The following is a 23878-nucleotide window of genomic DNA, read 5'->3' on the forward strand; positions in this document are numbered from 1 at the left end:
AAGCTTTTGTGGACCCAAAACAGGGCTTGCAAATCACATGCCCATGCTCCATCCCCATAAAACAACTGTCAAGCTTGCCCATGGATCTTTGCCAGGACGACCTACACGATCTTTATAACTTCCATATATTTTGTGCAGAAAGAAAAGGCAATGTGATTGTAAGGATTTCTAGTGATGTGCTTGCAGGGTCTCCTCCTCTCTCTTCCACCACACGCAGGTGACGTGTGACCAAGCTGCCCTCGATCCTACTCTCCCTCAAGGAGAGGTCTGACCACCCTCCACCTGGATGGTGCCCCCATCTTCTGGCCAGCAGAGGCCGTTGATGGGGAGTTCGAGGAGGGCTCCTCATCAGAGGGGTTAAGGCTCTGCCCCTTTGCTTTACAGGTTTACCTGGGTACCGAGGTGCCCAGACAACCCCTGGAAGTGAGGGCGGGAGTGATGGCGGAGATCCTGCATCAGGTAGAGGCTTCCCCGTGTCGGCGTCCCCATCCGGGCCCAGCTGGGGGTGCTTCCCCTAAACTGCTGTTGCTGTCAGCTGGGGCTGCAGCCACAACAGACCGAGGCTTACACAGGCCTGCTTCTCACAGTCCTGGGCCTGGGGCCTGAGATCGGGGGCCAGCAGGGGCGGGTGCTGTAAGAGTTTTCCTGCTCCACAGATGATCACTTTCTTGCTGTGTCCTCACACGGCAGAGAGACACCCGTCTCTTCTTAAGGGGCACTAATCCTATCACAAGGACCCCACCCTCATGACCTCATCTACACCTAATTATCTCCCAAAGGCCCCACCTCCAAATACCATCCCAGGGTGGGCGGGGCTTCAGTGTAGGACTTTGGGAGGCACGCTTTGGTCCAGGGCAAGCACTTTCATGGGATCGAGTTCCAGAGGCTATTTCCGCAGAACACGACCCAAGACAAGAGTGAAAGGTCTCTTTCTGGGGAATCATGAACCACGTGGTTGACGAGGCTTAAGGATTGTTGGTGACAACATTAGCTCTCTCCTGGAAGCTCCTCAGCACAGGCAGTTGGGCAGTTGGGCAAAGCCATGGCTGATTCCAGCAGGAGGAGCCTGAGGAGAACCGTGTCACTGAGGGTGAGCTCTGTGCGCTCCCCACTCGGGGATGGCGGGGAGCACACAGAAGCAGCAGATGCGACTTCTGACTCCCAGGGGCTCCATGTGTTGTTGCAGGAAAGCTGGGGCTCAGCCCCGTGGTAGTGGAAGTGCAGAGGAATACGTCAAGGTTAGTGGGCCCATCTGCCGAGACTGACTTAGTTGACAAGCGCACCTCTAAGGGATTGAAAGATACTAACTCGTTCAGTCTTCACATCAGCCCGCCTGGGCTGGAGCTATCCTTTTCCTCACCTATAAAAGGTGGAAACCGGGGACAGAGAAATTAGGTGACATGTCCAAGGTCACAGACATAGAGCGTTGTAGAAATGGGGTCAAATGCAGGGGCCCGGGCTCCCGGGTGTGGGCACTTGGGGAGCTTGTTCAAGAGCATGGCTCCCAGGCCCCAACTCTGCAGACCCTGCATTTGTGGGTCTGGGTGCTCAGCGGAGTGTCTGACCTGAGGTCCTGGGACCTCGTTTTGTGAAATCTAATGACCCTTCCCATGGCTGTCAGAGTGGGCGGCAGACAGGTGGCAGGTGGTACAGCTGGAGGGAGTGAGATGCAGATGGTGGCGGGGTAGAGAGCCCCCATGTCACTTCCTCCTGGGCCTGTCCCGGTGCCTGGGGGTGGGGGGTGGGGCTCTGTGCCTCAGTGACAACCCTGAGGTCAATGTGGACTTGGTCCCTCCGCGCACCTGCTCCCAAGACCTGCAGAGTGGACAGTGCTGAGTGGCTGCTCAAAAAACCACTGTCCCCAAGTCCAGAAGCAACCCTGAACCCAGAGAGCCCGGGCCCTGCAGACCTGCCTGCCTGATCCCGCTGCAGCGTCGGGCAGACCCTGGTCCCCAGCTTCCATCTGTAAAGGAAGGTGGGGACAGCCCCCCGCATCAGGGGCGATTCTGTGCACACGGGTGTGAGGTAGTCGCATAAGCACAGCATGTCATTGTCACACGGCATCTGGGTTGCCCCTCCTCCCGCCTGTGCACCCCCATACAGCTGAGCCTGGTGGGCCTGGTGGCTCAGGAGCGGGGCCCGCCCAGGGAAGGAGAGGCTGCCGCAGGCAGGGCCGGCATTTGCTGGGCCTCAGAGCAGAGGAGAGGCCTGGTCTTCCCCTTGGGAGCTTTCTACTTCGTTGGAAGTTTATGATGAATTATTGATCTTAGGGAGATTCTAAAATTGCTGACTCGGTGCAGAAACCAGCACTGTCATCAGCCAGGATGCTGAGCTGGGATCTGCCCGGCACAGCCGCTGCGGCGTGTCTGGCTCTGTACGGAGCCTCATCATTAATGATCCACTCGCTGCACCAAGGATGGGCCGGGATGCGGGCACCCGCTGGCCACTGGCCAGAGCTGCCTCTCCTGCCCCACCCCCTCGGGTACATGCTGCAGTGGCCTCAGTCCCCGAATGAGTGGAACAGGCAACGGCAGACGCAGGGGGAGGTTCCCATGTTCGCCTGTGGGCACCAGTATCCGCAGGCCATGGTGTTTCCAGTTAACAGGGAGCCTCGGAGTGGCTCCTGCAGCCAGCGGAAGGTGGGGACAGCCGGCAGCCGATCGAGGGGAGGGCATGGCTGAGAGCTCCGTGGGCTCCGGGGCTTCTCGGCTTCCTCTTTCCAGGCCTTGCCCCACCGCCTGCCTCCTCCAGCTCTGAGATGTTTGATTCTGAGCGTCTTCAGGCCCTGGGTGAGCTCACCCCTCAGGGGCCACTGTTAGCTAGTGATGGTCAGAGGTTCTTGCTGACCCATTGCCCCTGAGGTGCGGTAACTGGCTCAGATTTGCACCAGCCCCTCCCAGAGGTGTCTGAAGGTACACGGGGGGAAGCCCTTTAACCTCGGCCATCGGTCCATCCACCCAACAAACGTTTATGGAGTCACTCAGACCAGAAAAACGCAGGAAAGTCTTCACAGAGCGATGGCATGGGCCTGTAGGAGCTGGAGTTTGCTGAGTGGAGGCTACCAGGTGGGGATGGTCATTTGGGAAGGGACAGCAGGTGTCAGGGCACAGGTGGTGGAGAGATGAACCCCAAAAATAAATTTACGAGAGGGCCAGCACTGCCGAAGGCCGTCATACGTCCTCCCAGGACTTAGCTGGAAAGTGTGACGGTGCTCCTTCCCCTCAGTTGGCTGCCACCGCTGAGTCCGTAGCCCCCGTCTGTTATGGCTGGGGACAGAGGGGCGGCCCACCGTATCCTCATAACCTGGAGCGGAGGCGTCCCTCATGGAGCTGCAGGAACGAGCCCTGTGGGGAAGAACCTGGCCTTCACCTCCTCTTTCCCTGGCTTTTCTCCAGAAGCTCTGTGGGCTCCATGCGCTGGCCGCAGACCCCGGGTCCCTGCCTCACATCTACATGGAGGAGGGGGAGCTGGAAGGGGCAGAAAGTCTGAGCTCACTTGCCTTCTCAGAGCACACACCGTCACTGCCCAACCTGCTGGACTGGCTGGGGCCCAGGCCTGAAGAAACGCATCCCAGAGCATCTCCTAAAAGTGCAAGACATTATGGTCAATTGAACTAATCCTCCCTCCCTCCCTCCCTCTCTCCCTCCCTCCCTCCCTTCTTTCTTTCTTCCCTTCTTTCTTTCCTTCTTTAGTTCTTTCTTTCTTTCTTTCTTTCTTTCTTTCTTTCTTTCTTTCTTTCTTTCTTTCTTTCTTTCTTTCTTTCTTTCTTTCTTTCCTCCTAGTCTTAGACTCAGGATAAACTCTGAGTTCAGATTACCTCCTAGTCTTAGACTCAGGATAAACTCTGAGTTCAGATTAGATGCTTTGATATTCTCAGGGCACACATCTTGAACCAAAATAGCAGGTTATGCTTTTTTAAAAATTTGATTCGTCAGATAGATTTTCCAGAGAAGCTTTTAAATTAAACTTGAATGTAATTTCTTGCTTCCATTAGCAGCCCAGCTCAGAGGGAAGATGAAATATAATCTATAGGTTAACCAGCAATTTGTTAATAACAGGTAATATTGGGGGTGAAATGAAAATACATTTTAGTGATTATACATATTTCTGTAATTATGATTCTGTTTCAGTTTCAGTGAAAAAAACAGGTAAATAGGGAAATATTTTCTAGAAGATTAGTGCTCAGTATTTTTAGTGATTAAAAAAATAAATAGTAATCCTTTCCAGTTTTTTAGTACACATAAATAAAATGTTATGAAAGAAATGATTATGCTTACAACTTTATAAGCAGTGCATACTTTAAAGATGAACAGACATAATTTAACTTGCATGGATTATGTAAGCAAAATAATTTAGTAGCCTTTAATGAATAAATTCCAATTAGGTTGTATCTTTTTAAAAATCGATTTTTATTTTTCAATTACAGTGGACATACAATACTATATTTGTTTCAGGTGTACACCCCAGTCCCCTCAATACTCATACCCATCTGACACCATACCTAGGGATTAGAATATCACTGACTGTACTCCCCCTGCTGTACCCTACACCCCCATGGCTACACAATAACTTCTCATTTGTTCTTCTAAATCCCTTCACCTTTCTCACCCATCCCCCAACCCTTCCCATCTGGCAACTGTCAAAATGTTCTGTGTATCTATGAGTCTCTTTCTGTTCTGCTTGTTCATTTATTTTGATTTTTAGATTCAATTGTTGATAGATATGTATTTATTGCCATTTTATTGTTCATATGTTTTATCTTTATTTCTTCTTTTTCTTAAAGAAGACATTTCATGTTACTCCAATTACATTGTATCTTTAAACAAAATCACAAGCTTAATTGATTTTTTACTTGTCCACTTACTGCTGGGATAAGTGTGGGGGAGAGGATGGCTTTTAAAAAGGTTAAAAAGGGTTAACAGTAGGACATGAGCTCTACAAAGTCAGTTTCCTGGTCTGAGCAATAGATGAGAGTCTGGCTCAGCAAAACGCTAAATGCTATCAGGACACTCGCATGCACACATTGCAGACCTAAAAGGCGACAGGGAATCGGGAAACCTTAATGATTGATGAGCGTGACCTGTGAGTGCCCTCCGGCACCCTGGGATGAATGGGTGAAGTCTATTAAACGTCGCTTTAGCAGACTCAGGGTTAAAACCTCCTCTTTCTTATGAGGAAGGGGTGGGAACATTTACTGCAAAGCCTCGGTGTTTGTACATGGTTTCCTCACTCCTCACCTGGGGCCCTGGAGCGCCCATCTGACCCTAGAGCCGCTGTGCGATCACTGGGGGCTCCCAGGAGAATCGAAGACATTTCTGGGTTATTCATGATAAAAGTGCTTTTCTGAAAAGTGTAGTTTTTGAGTGTGAAGTGTAGGTGGTCTTAGGCCTTCCTGGATCCGAGGCAAGGGACAGAGAATGATCTGCCGCCCCTCTCCCCCATCTGTTTTGTGAATAAAGTTTTATTGGCGCCCAGCCATGCTCGTGTATCATTTATGTGCCACCGATGACTGCTCTGTGCTGTCACAGCAGGGCTGCTAGTCACAACACAGACCCTCTGTTCCCACAAAGCCAGACCTGTTTCCTTTCTGGCTCTTCACAGAAAAAAGAGTGCCGACCCTTGCTGAAGGCATTCTTTTTGGAAACCTCCCATGGAATCAACAGGTGCAGACGGATCCACAGCCCTGCGTTACAAACAGACCCACGCCTTACAGATGGGAAGGTTAGAAGGAAGTTCGCTTTGGCCGCGGACAGCTGGTGGGTGGTGAATCCTGGCTGCTGTGCATGTTGGTGAATTCCTGCCATAGGACACTCTCTCCAACCGATTGTTTTCAAAAGTAATAAAATACTCAGGGAAAATGTCAATGATGCCCAAGTTAATAATTCACAAGGAGAACAAAATGTTACATTTTGTGGACACTGAATTAGACATTGATTAATTTTTATTAATCAATGTTGCAGCCTTTGTGTGTTTTGGAGCCAATATGTAAACAAGCCCAGCCCCTGGCTAGTTTCACAGGCCTCAGAGGGATGGTTGTGTCCTGGGGGTAAGGGGCCCCGGGGGCGTGTTTCTGAAGCTCCCCTGGCGTAGGAGACGTCAGGCGTTCCTGTGGATGCCAGTCTGTGTGACACAGCATCGCCTTCCCCGGCTGATATCTGCACTGAACATTCATGATGTGGCTGCGTCTCCTACAAGTCCACTCCCGCGTCTATCCACACGCTTAACATGTTTCCGTGGGAAACCACTGGTGAAAGCCTAAGCCTCCAGTGGGGCTTACCTGTGAACTGCACCGGGTCTATTATGCAGTATAACCGAAGAGTGTTTTCAAGGAAACTGATGGTATTAAGAACATTAGTCTCCCAATTGCTTAGCAGTCTAAGGATAGCTGCGGTCTCCCAGGTTAAGTATGTATTTGGTGTTTCATCAATTGTGGTTTTCCGTTCGCTTTAACAATCTCGTTTGTTGCACGGAGCTTCTCATCAGAGGTGCCTGTCCTGCTTACTCTTGTGATTTTCTGAACACAGACGTTGTGAACACAGATAACACCCAAGTGGCACTCGCACCGGAACCTCCCTGTGTGTCCCTGCTCAGCAGGTGTAGTCACGGTCCCCCCAAAGGCACGTGGGCAGAGGACCCCAGACCTTGTCTAGTCACCGTCACCTCTGAAATGTGTGTGTCAGAGGCCAAACAAATCTGCCGTAAGAAGGAGAAGGAGGATAAAGACTCCTGAGGCAACAGCAAAGACACTTCTCTACCTTTCCCAGCACGGACTCTGGTACTGGTACCCAACACGAATATGAGGGGCAGGGACTGCGAATCTTCTCAATATCTGCTGCCTCTCCTTCCTCAAACACAGAACCCCTGTCAGCCATCAGGAACTCGAGTGACATTTCCCACCCTCCCCTGCAGGCAGATATGGCCAAGTGACCGAGTTCTGTCCAATGGAAGGTAACTTCCAGGAAGTGTCCTTGAAGGGTGGAGATGGGTCTGTCTCTTCCCCGTCTCCGAGGTCTGCTGGCTGGAATGAAGATACGATGGCTGGCGCTGTGGCAGCCATTCTGTATGTGGGGGCATCAACAGGACAGAAAGGGGGTAGGTCTCTGACACCAAGGAGCCCCACGGGCCCATTCCTGGACCACCTTACTCTAGTCTCAAAATGAAGGAGAACTCAATATGTCTTGTTTAAATCACTGCTATTTCGGATTTTCTGTCACTTGTGGCCAAATCTAATCTTAACTGATACAAAATATAGGAACAAGAGAAACAAGCCCCAAGAAGCAGAACTGCAACGTGGCGGGGGCTCAATGCGTGGGGCCATGTCGTGGCCAGAGGATCGGTGACCCTTCTCATGCAGACAAGGCCTTGGTAACAAGGGCTCCTGTGCTTCTGAGAGGCGCTCAAGCTCTGAGCAAGGATGAGGGAGGAACTGCGTAACGTAGAAACACGTTACTGCGGCTCGCTGCTCGCAGCACATCCTCAGAGAGCGATGGACTCAGGCCACTGCACACAGATGGGTCAGAAGTCTACGTTTTGGGAAAAAAAAATTGTTCTTCCAATGAAACCACCTCCTGGCCTGAGAAAGCCTGTGGTTGCCCAACCCCAGAGCCATCCCTGGAACCGCCAACCTGGGAGACGGAGTGCAACCAGCGCAGCACCTGTGATGCCGCGTCCGCCAGGTGCGGGGAGGGCAGGCCGCAGGCAGGCCGTGAGGGCCCCTCGGACTTCTCTGGTCCCCCCGCTTTGCTCACGTGGGCAAGTGCGGACCGTGGTGATGAGTTTATGGGAACAGGAGTGTTTGTAGCAGGCATGCTGCTCCCACACATCTACCCTGTGGGGGTGTAGGGGACCGGGAACTTATTATCCAGTTTACAGGTTGTCGGACCCCCAAGCAGTGCCAGGTTAGGGTGTGTCTGAGTAGACTGGGCTTGGGGACACCTGTAGGGTCCTGCCTCCCACAGGGAAACACTCAGTAAACCCAGGGCGATGAGAAGCTCGGGCAGTGGGGGAGGAGGCATTTCTCTTTGGGCTCTGCATCAGGACGGACCCTCTTTCAGGCACCTGCCTGCTCTGGGCTCTGCAAACGCTGGGTCCCGGCGAGACTTGCTGCCCCCGACGGCGCGTAGCACTAAGGGGCATTGTGCTGGGTTCTGTCTACTCCGTCCACTGTGAGGAGGGCCAGCAACTCCTCCGTAGTTGTTCTCATTCCGTTCTCAGCCCCTCACGAGCTCAGCAGTGCCCCAAAGGGCAGTGTCACCCAGAGTCGGTGGTGGGCAGGCCGGGCACGTGGGATAGCATGGCCCTGGCCTCCAGAGGCATAGGCTACCCCGCTCCTTGGGACTGCGGCCCTCGGCCAGCAGAGGGCAGGTCTTTAAAACAGAGGTCAGGAACCTCTTGGCCTCTGGGCAGGTTTCCGAGTGGGTGAGTGGGCCTATGGGGGTCTCCCCTCAGCACTAGGACCCTCTGGGCTGAATCACTCTCCGTGGTGGAGACCCTCCTGTGCCCTTGGGTGCCATCCCTGCCCTCCACCCACTCATGCCAGGGGCACCCTCCCCCAGTTGTAACACCCACAAACGTCTCCACACACACATTGCTCGGGGTCCCCGGGGTCAAGTCGCCCTGGTTGAAACACTGGCAAATGGCGCAAGGCTTTAAAATGCAGCCTCCCTGCCGGCCAGTGTGGTTCAGTGGTTGAGGGTCAACCTATGAACCAGGAGGTCATGGTTTGATTCCTGGTCAGGGCACAGGCCCTGGTTTCAGGCTTGATCCCCAGTGTGGGGGGTGCAGGAGGCAGCCGATCAATGATTCTCTCTCACCATTGTTTCTATCCCTCTCTCCTCCCTTCTCTCTGAAATCAATACAAATACATATTTAAAATACAGCCTCCTGGAGCGTCAGCTACTGACTTTAAATTCATGAAACCGAGCTGGTCAGGAAGAGCTCTGGGCGCTGGAGACACGGTCATGAGGAAGCCGTGAAGTTCCAAGTTAGCTGTGGACACCCTGCAACCCCGAGGAGGGACCTTCTCTGGCGCCACTGTGACACCCCTGCTCAGAGCCTCCGAGTCACGGCCACCTCTGCGCTGTGGCCACACGGAGAGGCTAACGATGCCTTGGTCGCGGGCCTGGGGCTCACACGTAGTCAGCCGCTTGCAGAGGCCGTCTAGGGGTTGCCGGCGGGAATGTGGGCACCTGGCCGGGCACAGGCTGCGAAGGTCAGCCAGCTGGATCCAGTGGGTCAATGGGAGTCTGGACCCAGACCTAGAGATCTGAGCTATGCCCCAGTGCACAGGCACGAGTGAAAGGCTACTTTCAGCTTCTCTGCGTATGAGGTTTCCAGAGCCCCAGGGCCCTCTCTGTCCCCTGTCCTAACAGCCGGTCTGTGCTGGTCGGGTAGCCGCTGACCACCAGCGTGGAGGGCCAGGCTCGGACCCAGGGGCCTCAGTCATGCCCCTCAGCGAGGTCAGGGCCAGCTCCACCCTAAATCTCCGCGCGTCCAAGGGAAACTCATGCTTCGTGTCCCTGCTTCTGAGGAAGGGCAGATGTGAGCAGGAAACCATCACTTCTTTTTCTAAAAATATATTTTATTGATTTCAGAGAGGAAGGGAGAGGGAGAGAGATAGAAACATCAATGATGAGAGAGAATCATTGATCAGCTGCCTAAGGGCAGAACTGGTAGCAGCCCTTTCTATTGTCGCTCATGGCACTACTCTTCCTGAGCTCGCACCCCGCTGGGCACTGCCACAGAGTCCGAGCGCCTTCCATTCGATCCCTGCGGCAGGAGCACGCTGCCTGTGCTCTCTGACCAGGCCCCGAAGCTGCCCGTGCTCTCTGACCAGGCCCAAAGCTGCCTGTGCTCTCTGACCAGGCCCCGAAGCTGCCCGTGCTCTCTGACCAGGCCCTGAGCTGCCTGTGTTCTCTGACCAGGCCCTGAGCTGCCTGTGTTTTCTGACCAGGCCCTGAGCTGCCTGTGTTCTCTGACCAGGCCCTGAGCTGCCCGTGCTCTCTGACCAGGCCCTGAGCTGCCTGTGTTCTCTGACCAGGCCCCAAAGCTGCCTGTGCTCTCTGACCAGGCCCTAAAGCTGCCCGTGCTCTCTGACCAGGCCCTGAAGCTGCCCGTGCTCTCTGACCAGGCCCTGAGCTGCCTGTGCTCTCTGACCAGGCCCTGAGCTGCCTGTGCTCTCTGACCAGGCCCTGAAGCTGGGGCAGAGGAGCTGCTGGCGCGCACACAGCAGGTCAGGAGAGTGGGGACTGGGCCCTGGGACTCTGCTATCCTGCCAGGGTGGAGGCTCCCAGACTGGCAGGAGGCAGCCCTGGGCACTGGGCTGGTGATCTCATGGCACCTGCTCTCTGGGCCACCATTCAAAGGCCAGGTCATGACCTGGATTGGTTATTTTCAGGGTAGGATCTGGCCGGGGTCCTGCGGCTGAAATAGAAGCTGCACCTGTGATCCCCGTGGGGCTGCATCCAGGGCCCCTGCTGCCCTTTGCCCCAGATCAGAAGCCTCTGACTCACCCACCCGGGTGGTTCTCCCCGCGGGTGCTATGGTCCGCAGCGTCAGCACCCCACGGGGACTCGTTACAGTGCACATTCTCAGGCCCCGCCCCAGAGCTACAGACTCAGAGACTGTGGGGTGGTCCCCAGCAAGCCCTCCTGAGGGGCTAACATCACAGCCAGAGAGGTGACAGGTTCCCCCTCACGTCCTTTCCCTCCGCCCCTGAGAACAGCAGCACCGACAGCCCAGGTTGCAGTGGGTCCAGGCGAGGGGCTCCAGGTGGACGGGGGGTGTGGTGGGGGGAGGCTTGTCTCAGGACCTGGTGCACGGTGCACGTGGCTCAGCTCCGCGCGGTGAAGCTGGCCAGACACTCAGACTGCCAGTCGTGCTGCTGTGAATGATCGCGACCCTCCCTCCCCTGGAGCAGGCTGTCCTGTGACCCCAATAGTGCGGACAGGTGGGCTTCCCTGCTCTCCACACCTGCCCCGCCGTCCTGTCTCTCGAGGGAGGTGGGCAGCTGGACTCTCCAGTGAGACGTGAGAGCTGCGGACAGCTCCCTCCGCCCCTTGGCTCTCTCTCCGGCCTGATACCGGTGCCTGAAATGCGGCCATTGTTCTTGTCCTGGTGGGAATCATTCATACTTTAGGGTGAAATAGATTTTTTTTCAAAGTGAATTTCCTAGACCAACAATTGTCCTCCAATGCTCCATCAATAGTGTTTATTACCAATATTTTAATTTTTGCCAGTCTAAGTAAAAAAGAAAATTAAAGGGTTTGTAATTGTAGTTTTCACTTCCGTGTCTGCCCTTAAAAATGGAATGAGTCGAGCACAGGAGAGTCTGTTTCTGAGCCATTTGTTTCCATGTGACCAGCCTGTGCTTGTTCTTCGCCCGTTTCTATTTGTTTGTAAGAGCACTTTATACGTGAGGGTGTTGCTCTGTCAGTCACGGGTTAGAAGTATCTTTCCCTGACACCCTCTTCCATGTGAAATGTAAAGTATCGTGTAGTCATATATATATTAGTCATTTCCTTTATGCTTTTAAGAGGACACTGACGCTCTGGCCGGTGGTGCTCAGTGGTTAAAGTCCAGCCCACACACGGAGGGGTCTTCGGTTTGATTCTCGGTCAAGGGCATGTACCTAGGTTGCAGGCTCAAACCCTAGCCCTGGGACTATGGTTGGGACATATGAAGGAGGCAACCAATTGATGTGTCTCTCTCACACTGATCTCTCTCTCTCTCTCTCTCTCTCTCTCTCTGTCTCTCTCTCTGTCTCTCTCTCTCTCTCTCTCCCTCTCCCTCTCTCTCTCCTTCCCTTCCTCCCTCTCTCTCTCTCTCTCTCCCTCTCTCTCTCCTTCCCTTCCTCCCTTCCAGTCTCTGTAAAAACCAAAAAATAAGAGGACATTGCTTTGTGAGTGAGGGGGAAAGGAGGTGCTGACAGGAAAGGGGGGTGACCTTGTCTGGGGTCAGGGCAGCCCCAGTGAGTGCTGTCGGAGCTGAGCGTGAGTTTGATGGTGACCGGGAGGGAGGCAGCACCCCAGGCAGGGAGCCCAGCAGGGCAGGAGTGAGCTCGGTGCCTCCCATGGGCCCAAGAGGCCAGGGAGCGGGCTGATCACGTCCACAGCATGCTGCTCCCCTTGACCTTGCCCTTCAGAGCACTGGAGGCTGAACCAGGGAAGCAGGAAGGGAAGAAGTGGGGCATGTCAGTCACAAAACCAGCACGTTCTTTTCCCTTGGAACCAATACAATGTGCTCTCAAGCAAATGAACTGAGAGGGTGGCCGCGGGCCCGGGCCAGGGAGTGGCGTTGGCGCGTCCGTTGTTTCAGGACAGGCCCCTTGTGAAGGCGGCTGCAAGCTTGCTTCCTCCTCACGGGGATCCGGAACGCAGAGGCCGCTCTGAGGTGGCGAGGCCTGAGTGTGGGAGCTCCCCAGGGTGTAGGACAACCTGCAAATGGGGGCACTCTCCCGTGCCGGCTTCTGTCTCCTCACCATGGCAAATGCGCAGAGATCGGAAATCAAGGCTAAACGTTAGCCTCTGCTTCGGGTTTAGTTTCCACTGTGAAGACAGATAGTCAAATGAGGGGCCTTTCAATTCAGGATCTGCGTTCCTTTGCAAAGTCTGCTGGCCCAATAAGTCATTCCTTTGCAGAGATGCCATTCGCTAATAATTCAAGGCCTCTAATCATCAATCAACCATGATTAAAGAACTTTTGCTGCGTGGTAGGGGTATGCCACGGTTCCCCGAAAGCCAGCAGTGAGATCGCTTACCCCATCCGTCTTCACTGGGAAACTGCCCTTAACTAATAATTCCAGATGGAAGGGTTTTAAATCAAGCTTGGGCTCGGCAGGATCAGGGCGAACTCTCAATAAGTGTGAAGACTATTTTATTGCCAACTGTCTTCAGATGGATATTCATCCCGGTTCTGAAGACTGGGTGCTATTCCAGCGCCTCCCAGGCCAGCTTGCCCCTGTTCACAGGAGGTGGGCAACTCACACCCATTGCCCAAGAGCCCAACAGGGAGGTATAGCGTCTCGTGTTCTCAGTGGGAAGACCAGGCTCTGGGCATGCCCTTCCAGCCGGTGTCTTCCAGTCATGCTGAGCTTTCCCGGGCTCCCTCTTCCGCCACCTGCAGGTGCAGCTGGGGCGGCCTCGGCCAGCATCCAGGCCCAGGTCAGCTTCTCCTCTGACCCCCAGGCTCCTCCCATGCCCCCTGGCATGGCTCTGGGCAAGTGTACCTCCCCCTGGCCTCTGCCTCCCTTCCAGCTGTAGGCGAGCCCTTCAGGGGCAAGTTTTCTTATCCTTTTCTGTGGCCTCTGCACGTACACGGCACCTGGCACCAGGCGGACGCTTTGCCAGTGTGTTAGTGACAGACCAGGGAACACAGCCCCTCGCTGGTCCTCAGGAGGCTGGTCCTCCGTCCAGGGGCCAAGCCTGGTGGCAGCAGGGCCTGACTTCAGTCCCCTGAGTGAATGGGGACTTCGTGGGGAGCGGGGAGCGTGGCCTCCAATCGGGGCACCAGTGCTCCTCCTGTTCAAGGCGGCCGGCTGGCTGTGTTCGATCTCACTGTGTCATCGTCTCGCAGCTTTCTTTCCGGATGGTGGTGATCTGGTGAACTTCGAGGTTATGCCATGTGTTAGGCAAGGACCACAGCTCACCAGACACCCAGCCGCATCACTTTGGGTCACAAGCGTAACACACGTAGGAGTTTTTTCTCTACTTCGGGGACAGATTTCAAAGTCTTGTTTGAATGGCAGGAGAGACAGAAAACAAACCGCCTCACCTGCTGGTTTCTGATGCGGCCCAGCACACCCCCAGCATGCTGGACACCAAAGGGAACGTGGCTTTCAAACTGAGTACATTTTGAATATCAGCCAAGAAGGACAACCTAGGAGATGACGGATTTGTGACCGAGGTCAAGGGGATTAGCAGCTTCTTGGGCAGTCTCCCAGAGAAAGTCTAGCCTGTGGTCGCCGAAATGCTCCCGACGTGACCAGCCAGAGCACTGTCCGTGTGGGCCGTGTGGCGGGACCGGAACAGGCCCACGTGGAACTGCAGGGAACGCCTGCTGGTGCCCCAGGGAGTGGGAAGAGAGCTCACTGCCCCCAAAACGGCTTTCTGTCTAAGGAAACATTTTGTTGGGCTTTTTTTGTCACCAGAGGCAAAGTACAGGGCGTTGCCTGGAATGGGGGCATTTTGACAAAGAAAGTCACTCCGATGTGAAACGGCTTTCTCTCTCTGGGATGGAAATGCTCCCCCTGCAGTCACTCTCCCCAGTCGTCTGGGCAGTGGCTCCTGAACACAGTTATGGGGGAGGGTCCCAGAAATAGAAGATTTGAGGCAGGGCCTGGGGCCCCAGGGAAGCAGGGGTGCTGCCTGACCCGACCAGCAGCCCAGGTGGGCTCATGACCAGTCTAGTCCTGGGCAGCGGTGGAGGGTGGAGACCTCGTGGATCCATCCACAGCTGTCCCATCTCAGAACCTGACTTGTCTGCAAAGCTGAAGGTGGCAAAGTTTGACATGGAGTTAATGTTGTCAAATTGAGAATAAAACGCCTACTTGGTGGGATTATACGGATTAAATTGCGGGGGGAAGTATTTCAAAGCATTTGTTCATTTTGGGACCTTCGCTTCTCTCCTCTCCATGTTTCTGGCGGGACTGTTAATCAGTTGGTCCAACTTGGCCAATCAGAGTACCTACCCCATTGTCCCATGACCCATGGTTGGCCTGGGGTGAGCACATGCCCGAGCGAGCCAGTGAGTCGTTTGAGAGGCTGGTAGGGATGCTGGGTCTCTCCTTCCTGGTCCCTGTGGGTGACAGGCCCATGGGCGGGTGGTGCCAGCCCAGGGTGCCTACCGGAGACACGGAGTAGAGAGATGGAGAGACGCAGGCAGCCCGCTTCACCTGGAGCCTGTACCTCTTGTGCTTTCTCCATGTCATGCGTTGATGTTCCTCTAATTCTTGTTAACCCAGTTTAGTTTGTTTTTGTCACTTCCAATCAAAAGGGTCCTCTCCTTCCTTCTCCCCTGCCCACTCCCTCCCTTCACCCCTCCAGGGCTGCCTTCTCTCTCCTGGAGTACCCACTTTTCTCATCCCCAGCCTGGATCCCAGTTTTGTGTTTATATTTCTGTCCATTCACTGCTTCAATGGCATCCTCCTATGACTGAGATACTGAACCCTGGACCATTTAAACATCATAAGAAAAGCCCTTTCACGAGTCCCAGCATACAGCCCTCTTGGGCGCAGCTGGAGTAGCAGTGATGTTACATCCTGCACAGGGTTAAACATCCCTCGGCCCACACCAAGGCCACCTCACCTTGCTGGCTTTTGCCCCACTCGTGTTTGTTGCCACTTAGATCAGTGGTTCTCAACCTTCCTAATGCTGCGACCCTTTAATACAGTTCCTCATGCTGTGGTGACCCCCCAACAATAAAATTATTTTCGTTGCTATTTCATAACTGTAATTTTGCTACTGTTATGAATCATAATGTAAATATCTGAAATGCAGGATGTATTTTCATTGTTACAAATTGAACATAATTAAAGCATAGTGATTAATCACAAAAACAATATGTAATTATATATGTGTTTTCCAATGGTCTTAGGCGACCCCTGTGAAAGGGTCATTCGACCCCCAAAGGGGTCGGGACCCACAGGTTGAGAACCGCTGACTTAGATAAAACCATTTTGTTTCCATTGTCATGATCCCGAGCCTTGTGGATCCCCTGCCTACCCAGCTGTGCTTTGAATATGGTGTCTAGCTCCTGCCTGTGCTGACTTGGCTGAGGGCTGCAGGCTTACCTGGCTGGCACTGAGCCCTGGAGATGGGACCGAGCCTGAGCTCAGCCTGCTCCCCCTCAGGGTCTGGCACCCAGGGTTCCACTCAACAATCACAGGCAAAGGATGTCATTTGCCTCCTGGGCTCTCATGAGCAGTGGGCGGTCTTATCTGCCAGGGGGGAGTTTGGGCTGCTGATAGGATTGAAATATTCTCTTCAGAGGAGCTGGATGGATTAGGCCATTAATTCACCTCAGTCTGAACCCCAAGGGGCATCATTTGGACCACAAGGGGCACTTTTTGTGGCTGGAAGGAAGCCCCACTTGAGGGGTTTGATTACGACCCTCAGCAGGGGTGGTTTGGAAGCTTCTGGAGAGCAGGTGATTGGTCGACAGATAGAGCAGCACAGGTCCCGTGTAGTTATCCCCACTGCGTCAAAGCCGCTCTCTTGGACTCTCTTCCGAAGGGTGCCTGCTGGAGGCCCAGGGTGCCTGCTGGAGGTCAAGGGTGCCTGCTGGAGGTCCAGGGTGCCTGCTGGAGGTAGAGGGTGCCCGCTGGAGGTCGAGGGTGCCTGCTGGAGGCCCAGGGTGCCTGCTGGAGGTAGAGGGTGCCTGCTGGAGGCCCAGGGTGCCTGCTGGAGGTAGAGGGTGCCTGCTGGAGGTAGAGGGTGCCTGCTGGAGGTCAAGGGTGCCTGCTGGAGGTAGAGGGTGCCTGCTGGAGGTCCAGGGTGCCTGCTGGAAGTCAAGGGTGCCTGCTGGAGGCCCAGGGTGCCTGCTGGAAGTTGAGGTTGCCTGCTGGAGGTCCAGGGTGCCTGCTGGAGGCCCAGGGTGCCTGCTGGAGGTCCAGGGTGCCTGCTGGAGGCCCAGGGTGCCTGCTGGAGGTTGAGAGTACCTGCTGGAGGCCCAGGGTGCCTGCTGGAGGTCAAGGGTACCTGCTGGAGGTCAGTTAACACAAAGGGCCCTTTGCTCACACTGGGCCGCTAACGAGTTCCTGAGAATAATGACCGGCTCATTGACAGGCACTCACCATGCCTCTTCCTCATGACAGCTATTGTCTCTGCTTCCCCAACTGTTGTCACTCAAACCACTTTCAAGATCTTTGCCATGTTTGTGGAATGCTGGTCCTCTTAATTACTTCATTAAAACAAACCAATTTATTTATTTTCTTAAAATCAATGTATTTAAATCAATACCCTCCCAACTGTCTTGTAAATGGAAACCTAGTAACACATGCTACGAATGGGCGGAAACCATAAAGAATATAACTAGAGACTTGCGGTTGCTGGTCAGGCATGCAAGAAGCTGGGAGATGCCACTCTCTTAGACCCACCACGGCCCCCCAGTTAGAGAGCCCAACACACAAGTGCAGAGAATCACAACCGACGAAGCAGACATCTCTATGGGAACCAGTGCCTGTACAGAGAACCCAGCCGCACCCCATGCCCGGGCTGGAGGCTCAGCGGGACAAGCCCAAGAAACAAAAGCTCCGGGAGGACCCAGTCACCAAGGCCCTGACACTTCTGTGAATTTTACCTGCAGGAGCTTAGCAGGTTTGCCCCGTGAGTTTCTGCACTGCCCCAGAGCACTCTGTTCTTAAGGCGTGCCCTCAGCGGACACTAGTGAACCTGAGCCTGACCTGCTGGGTTGTCAGAGCCTCGCTGGGAAGGGAAACACCCAACTCCAGCCCCTCTACCCATCTTGTCCCCCCTGAGCAGGGAGGAAAGGACTGAGAAACAGTGGTGAGGTCATAGCCCACAGGCACAGGCTCACTGAGCCCTCTGTCTGCAGAAGTCCTGGACCCACCCGACACCAGCACGCCTGCACACCTGCACTCCTGCACATCTGCACACCAGCACACCTGCACGCCTGCACACTTGCACACCTGCACATCTGCACACTTGTACACCTGCATGCCTGCACATCTGCATACAAGCACACCTGCACGCCTGCACACCTGCACACTTGCACACTTGTACACCTGCCTGCCTGCATGCCTGCACATCTGCATACAAACACACCTGCACACCTGTACATCTGCACACTTGTACACCTGCATGCCTGCATGCCTGCACATCTGCATACAAGCACACCTGCATGCCTGCACACTTGCATGCCTGCACATCTGCACACCTGCACGCCTACACATCTGCGCACCTGCATATATGCACATCTGCATGCCTGTACATCTGCACATCTGCATGCCTTAATCCCAGGCCCAACTGCCATCCTCTGTAGCTCCTTCTCTTCTCAGAGCCTCCACTCACTAGCATTCCCACTTCCAGGCAGGCCAACCCCTGATTCAAGCAATACTGTGATTGCGGTCTTATTCTCCTCATTTCCAGAATCAATGATCTTGCTATATTTTCTCCAATAACAGGTTTCACTAAATTAAAGGCACTTATACTCCTGGAAATAGCAGGTGCAATACGTATGGCAGGAAAGTGCTGAAATTTCTTCAGATGTCAGCACGTTGACATTAGAGGACTAACTGGTGGTCAAGGCTATGGAGTTAGGCTGCCAGGTTTAAATCCAGGCTCTGCCACTGACAGCTATGTGACCTTGAGCAGCGTGTATCACCTCTCTGGGTCTCAGCTTCCCCGTCTGGGTAAGATGGACAATAACAATTCCAACTTCGAAGGCGTGTCCTGAGGATTAAATAAATTCATATCAGTCTCCACCAAGTTAGCTGCAGACGCACCCGCACAGACTCAGGGGGGCAAAGAGGGACATGGTCAGGAAGTTCACTGCCACTGCAGAGGACATCAGCCATGTCCCGTGTCTACAGAGACAAGAGTGAAAAGAGAAAAAAATCATCGGAGGAAAACCAGCCATTTCTTTAAGACTGTGAGCAGGAATGAGGTGCCCTGGCCATCCTCCCTCTCTTCACTTTGTTTTGTCACCAAATAGAGGTGCTGCCTCCTTTCACTCTATTTTTTAATGAGTCAACTCTGTGATCCTAAAGGCAAACACACCGCGCCAGCACAAACTAGCCCTGTTTCCTGCACATTCTGCTTCTAGAAGAACTGGGTGAGTGACAGGAACACTGGCTGAGACACGGAAATTGCTTCAGAAGGCGGCTGCAGGCTTGGCCCTGCGAGTCTAGCCCATTTGCTCCTTCTTTGTCAGACTGCTCATTCATTCATTCATTCACTCACTGTTCATTGGTTCATTCATTCATTCATTCATTCACTTAAATACTTGGCTTCCTATCCCATTGGTGACTTTCCCAGATGCTGGCCCCTTGTAAAAGCTCTGGTTTTTGGCCCCAGAGCTTCAATGCCTTGAAAAGAAATGGCTCTCCGCAGTGGCCTCCAGGGCCTGGCCTCCTTGACCTTGCCTTCTCAGTGTGCCTTTCTTACAGCCACCACCTCAGATGCCGACTCACTTCCCCTCTTGACTCTGCTCGCTGTCAGGGAGGCCGGTCACCGGTTTCTCCATCAGTTTCTGGGGTGTTGACCCAGCAGGAAAGCCTGGTTTCCTGTTCGCTTCCTGTGGGGCATCGGCCCGGCCGAACCACTATGCCCAGGGCTTGTGAAATCTCGGTGAATGGCAACACACAGCAACACTTGCCCAGAAGTTCTCAGTGACCAAGACGCCTGTGCTGGGAATGAAGCACCGAGAGAGCATTGTCCAGCTGTTGCCACGGCCCAGGGCCTGGAGACCAAGCCTGTTTTGCAACCACCGGGCTGATGTAAATGTTCACAACACAGTGTGAAGCCATTTAGCACCTTTAAAGAAAATGGAAATGGGATTTTCATGTGTGGTGGTGTTGAAAATGAAGAATAATGACAGAATTATTAAAACAGTCTTCCTGGTCTCAGACTTCATTGCCTCTGGTCTGTAGAGCTGACAAATTAGCACCGCAGAATTCAAATGTGATATTTAGTCCCGGGAGCCAGGAGAATAGCTCCAATGCTCTTCTTTATCAGTGGCAAGAGCTGCTTTTTGGCCCAGCCAGCGTGGCTCAGTGGTGAGCATTGACCTATGAACCAGCAGGTCACGGTTCAATTCCCGGTCAGGGCACATGCCTGGGTTGTGGGCTCAATCCCCAGTTGGGGGTGTGCAGGAGGCAGCCAACCAATGACTCTCTCTCATTATAGATGTTTCCATCTCTCTCTGAAATCAATAAAAAATATTTTTGAAAAAAGAGCTGCTTTTCGGTAGAGAGAGGTTGTGGAAGCCAGAGCAGATAGCTGAGCGCTGGGCCACATGCCCCTTGGGTTCGCACCCTCACTGTGCCTCGGTGGGCCCTGAGCTCTTATCCCTCTGAGGAAGCAGTTTAGACTGAGGGGGGCCAGGGGCTCGGCGACAGCCAGGTTGGAGAAAGATGAGCTGAAGTTCAGCAGGTTCTTTCCTGCAGGGCTTCTCAGGGACGTTAGTGTGGTTATAACGACAGCTGACATTTATTAGGCACTTACTCTGAGCTGCCACAGTGCCAAAGCTTTGCATTGGACCCAGTCTCCCAATATTTCTCTTGGGTGCTCTGGTGGGGCCCCTTGGGGCAGGGGTGTGATGCATCCCAAGCAGAGTTGAGGGGGCACCCAGACCATTTTGCACAGTTGTTGGTAGAACGTGCCCTCAGGTGCCTTCCTGCTTGGGTTCAAATTGTGGCTCCACCCCCTGTGCTGTGCAACTTTGAACAACTTACTTAACCTCTCTGTGCCTGAATGTCTTCATGTGTAAATAGTGATGAAAATTGTCCCTTTCATATTTCATATCGAGCGTTAATAGAGTTAATTATATAAAGAGCAGGAGACGCATAAGATAAGGCCAAATGCCTTTCCCTAACCCATGGGGTCTAGAGTCTGCCCAAGTTAAGGATGGGTCAGCCAGGCAGCTCTTGCCAAGAGACCAGTAAAGATGGCAATGAGTCCGCAGAAGGAAACAAAAGCATGTGCTGGACTGGAAAATAACTCTTCTCCGATGCATTTTAACGAGTGGCCAGCAGATGGCAGACGTAAGCCAGGAACTGGAGCCTGGACCATACCTGGGTGTGGTGACAGTGCCTGTGTTGGTGGTTGTATCAGGAGATCAGCAGTGTAAGAGCCAACCTTCATTCCAGGCAGGACACTCAACAAACTCAGCATTGGTGCTGTGGCTGGCACGGGCCTCCAGGGGCTCCCACTGGCGCCCAGCGGGCACTGATGCCACCTGTTCCCACAGTCGGCGGCTTGCAGGGAGGCTGCCGCTTCTCTCTGCTCCAGGGCTGCTCAAGGCCCAGGGATGGACGTGGAGACAGGCGTCCCTGTCACTGAGTAAGGGATTCCTGACAATGCCAGTCCCGGGGGTGGGAGCACTTGGGGAGCTTCGGCCAACTGCCCGGGCTCTTCCGGACTGAGGGTGCAGCAGGCATGGCACGCACTGTAGCCGCCAGGGAGCTCATGCGTCAGCGGGAGAGAAAGAAATGTCTGGGAAGGAGTGAAGTTAGAGGAGGACGGTGCCAGGTGCAGGAGAGAAAACCAGAGGGCGGCGTGGGAAGAGGGTGACATGGGCACTCGAGGGGCATCTCAGGGAAGCCTGGGACCAGAATGAGCAGAAGGAGGGACCTGCGTGGCATGGGGAGGGGAGAGGGCATCATGCAGAGGGAGTGGTGGGCTGCCAGTACTGAAGAACTAAGAGGGAGGCCATGTGGCTGAGCAGAATACACGGGGAGGGAGGGCCGGGTGCCAGGGCGGGCACTGTGAGCAGGGTCAGGGGTTGGGATTCCATGTGGTAGAGAATGTAGATTACCCCAACGGCCAAAGCAGCAATGTCCATGGTTCAACCTGCCCGTGGACGTGTGTCCTTGAGGATGTGGTTCATGAGCTTCACAGACACCCTGATCCCCCCGCCCCCCGACATCAGGTTGCCCACGCAGCTGGCAGCCTCTTCAAGCCCACTCCTAGCTGCGCCACTGACATCATGTCCCCAGCAGGCTCCGCTTCCTGTGCGCGCCCGGCTCCCTGAGGCCCACTCCAGGTCTGGGGAGGCCGGCGCTGGTTCTGGGGCCTCTCAGACACTGAGGCCGGGCGGGCCAGTGCCGGAGGCTTCCACCTCCCGTCTCCTGCTGGTCGCAGCTTCTCCCCCGGGTGCTTGAGAGCAGACACATGCTCTTCACATCTGAGAAAACAGTTAAACTGACAGTTCCCCGCAGAGGCAAGTTCAAATCCCTATTAGGCTGTTAAGTGAGGGGATTTCCTTTCCTTCCAGCGGCCCTTGTTCCTGCCACCGAGCGGCTGTGGTGCAGCTTCTGTTGCCAGGCCCGGCCTCCCGGGGTTGCTCTCCTGTCCTCCTGGGGCTCTGATGGCATGGGAAGCACGGAAGGTCCTGGCAGCCTCGGAGGAAACGGGAACCCATTTATACACATACATAAACACATATAGGTATGTAGGTACACACACATATGTATGCACATAGAGACATAGACATGCATATACGCATGCGCACACATAGAGACCTACACCCATGCATACATATACACACATGTCCATATGTACACATATACACATGTACACACACACAATTATACATGTATACATGTCCATATATAAATGCTTGTCAACATTTTATCCAAATTTACTCAGAATAAAAATGTCCCGTAACGTATCTGTGTGGACGTCTCAAAGAAGACAGCACCGGGCCCCAGGGTGGCAGTGAGGCTGGGCTCACGCTGCAGAGACCTGCTGCTCTCCTGCCATCGGGCCACACCGTCCGGGCTGTTCAGGGGCCTCCCTCCCCACCCTCCCCTCAGGGTCAGCCCTCCACCGCACCCTGACCTCCCTCCCCCAGGCTCCGGCCGCATCCCCGCCTGGATCTAACTTGGCCTGTCTTTAAGCCACCTCTTCATCACGTCATCACATCACATTCTAGAATGTGCTCTCCAAGTCTTTCCAGGGATGGACAGCGTGTGGATACTGGGTGTCCGCCCACCACGTGAAATAACAGCTGGTGGAGGGGTCAGCGTCAAGCAGACGGGGAGCAGGGAGAGGGCAGGCTGACAGGAGTCTGCCTCCTCTGTCATTAACCAGACGAATGACGGACGCCCCCTCAAGAAGCTGCCTGATGAGTGGCTGATGGAGCCCTCTCTTAGGTCCCCCTGACAGCTGTGCGGTGGCAGCCCCATGGCCGAGGCCTCGCCTGCCAGCACGTGCTCTGCCTCTCGGGGGCCTGTGACCGGTGAGAGCGGCCGTGGCTTGCTGTTCTCAAGACTGGCATTCCAGCTGGGCGCCGGGCCCTGGTGGGTCTGTCCTGCCAAAGCGTCGCCTGGCTCACCTGGGAGCCGCTGTGGCCGGAATTTCGCCGCAGCCTCGCCCGCAGCAAACGGGACAGCCTGGCCCTGCTGGTGCTTTGGGGCAGGACCAGTTTCTGCCGGAATCTGCTCCGGCCTGAAAGCTGCATCAGGCATTTTGTCTGAGATGCCGGCATGCGCAGGAGGGGCTCCTGTGAACAGCAGGTGCTTGGCTCCCCCTCCTGGGCCTCCTTGGCCTCCGGGGCCTCCCGGGCCTCCCCCACCACCGGCCAGGGGCAGACTCGTTGACACTGTTAATGACGCCGTGGCACTCGGGGACAGGAAACAGGCCCGAAACTCCAGTCCTGCTCCCTAACAGAAATCGTGTTCTGGAGGTGCTCATGGGGCCAGCCTGGCCAGGGAAAGCTGCAAGGCTAAATGACTCAAGTGGGCTTATTTAACCCACTTAGCTCGGAGCCTGGAGGCAGAGTGGGAGAGGGGCCTGGCCTTGACCATGGATCGGGCGCCCACCCCGGGGACTGGGGCTGGAGAAGGAGGAGACAGCCAGACTTTTCGGAAGAATCGGGAACTGCTGAGTAGCTGCTCTGGAACCTGCTGAGCAGGCATCTGTGTGCAGCCTATTGGGCCTCTGTGCACAGCCATCCACAGCCGCAGCTCCTGTCAGCCGGAAATTCACCGGGAAGGGTGCAGTGATGGGGAGTGGCTGTATCTGGACTCCATTAGTCACACGGAGGATTCCCCGCTACTGTGTTTGCTGGCCCAAGTCCCTGCCCTGAATGCTGAGGGCTTTTTGGAGCTGGCACCATCGCAGGCCGCCGAGCTGGCTGCTTCGAGAAGACCAGCTGAGTGATTTGAAAAGGCCCTGAGTTGGGGGCTGTGACCCAGAGC

General features: G+C 54.6%; 1 protein-coding gene across 1 annotated transcript in view; it reads left to right on the forward strand.

The window, feature by feature from the left end:
• The window catches only part of CDH26 (cadherin 26), a 43654-nt gene extending 30395 nt beyond the window's left edge, over nt 1-13259 (forward strand). Inside the window, 5 exon segments of the mRNA XM_023745124.1 lie at nt 385-459; nt 3396-3590; nt 9372-9540; nt 10011-10139; nt 13123-13259. Coding sequence (XP_023600892.1) covers nt 385-459; nt 3396-3590; nt 9372-9540; nt 10011-10139; nt 13123-13259 — 705 coding nt within the window.
• Nucleotides 13260-23878: the final 10619 nt, after the last annotated feature.

This window comes from Myotis lucifugus, unplaced genomic scaffold (genome assembly GCF_000147115.1).
Source record: "Myotis lucifugus unplaced genomic scaffold, Myoluc2.0 scaffold_518, whole genome shotgun sequence".
NCBI lineage: Eukaryota > Metazoa > Chordata > Mammalia > Chiroptera > Vespertilionidae > Myotis > Myotis lucifugus.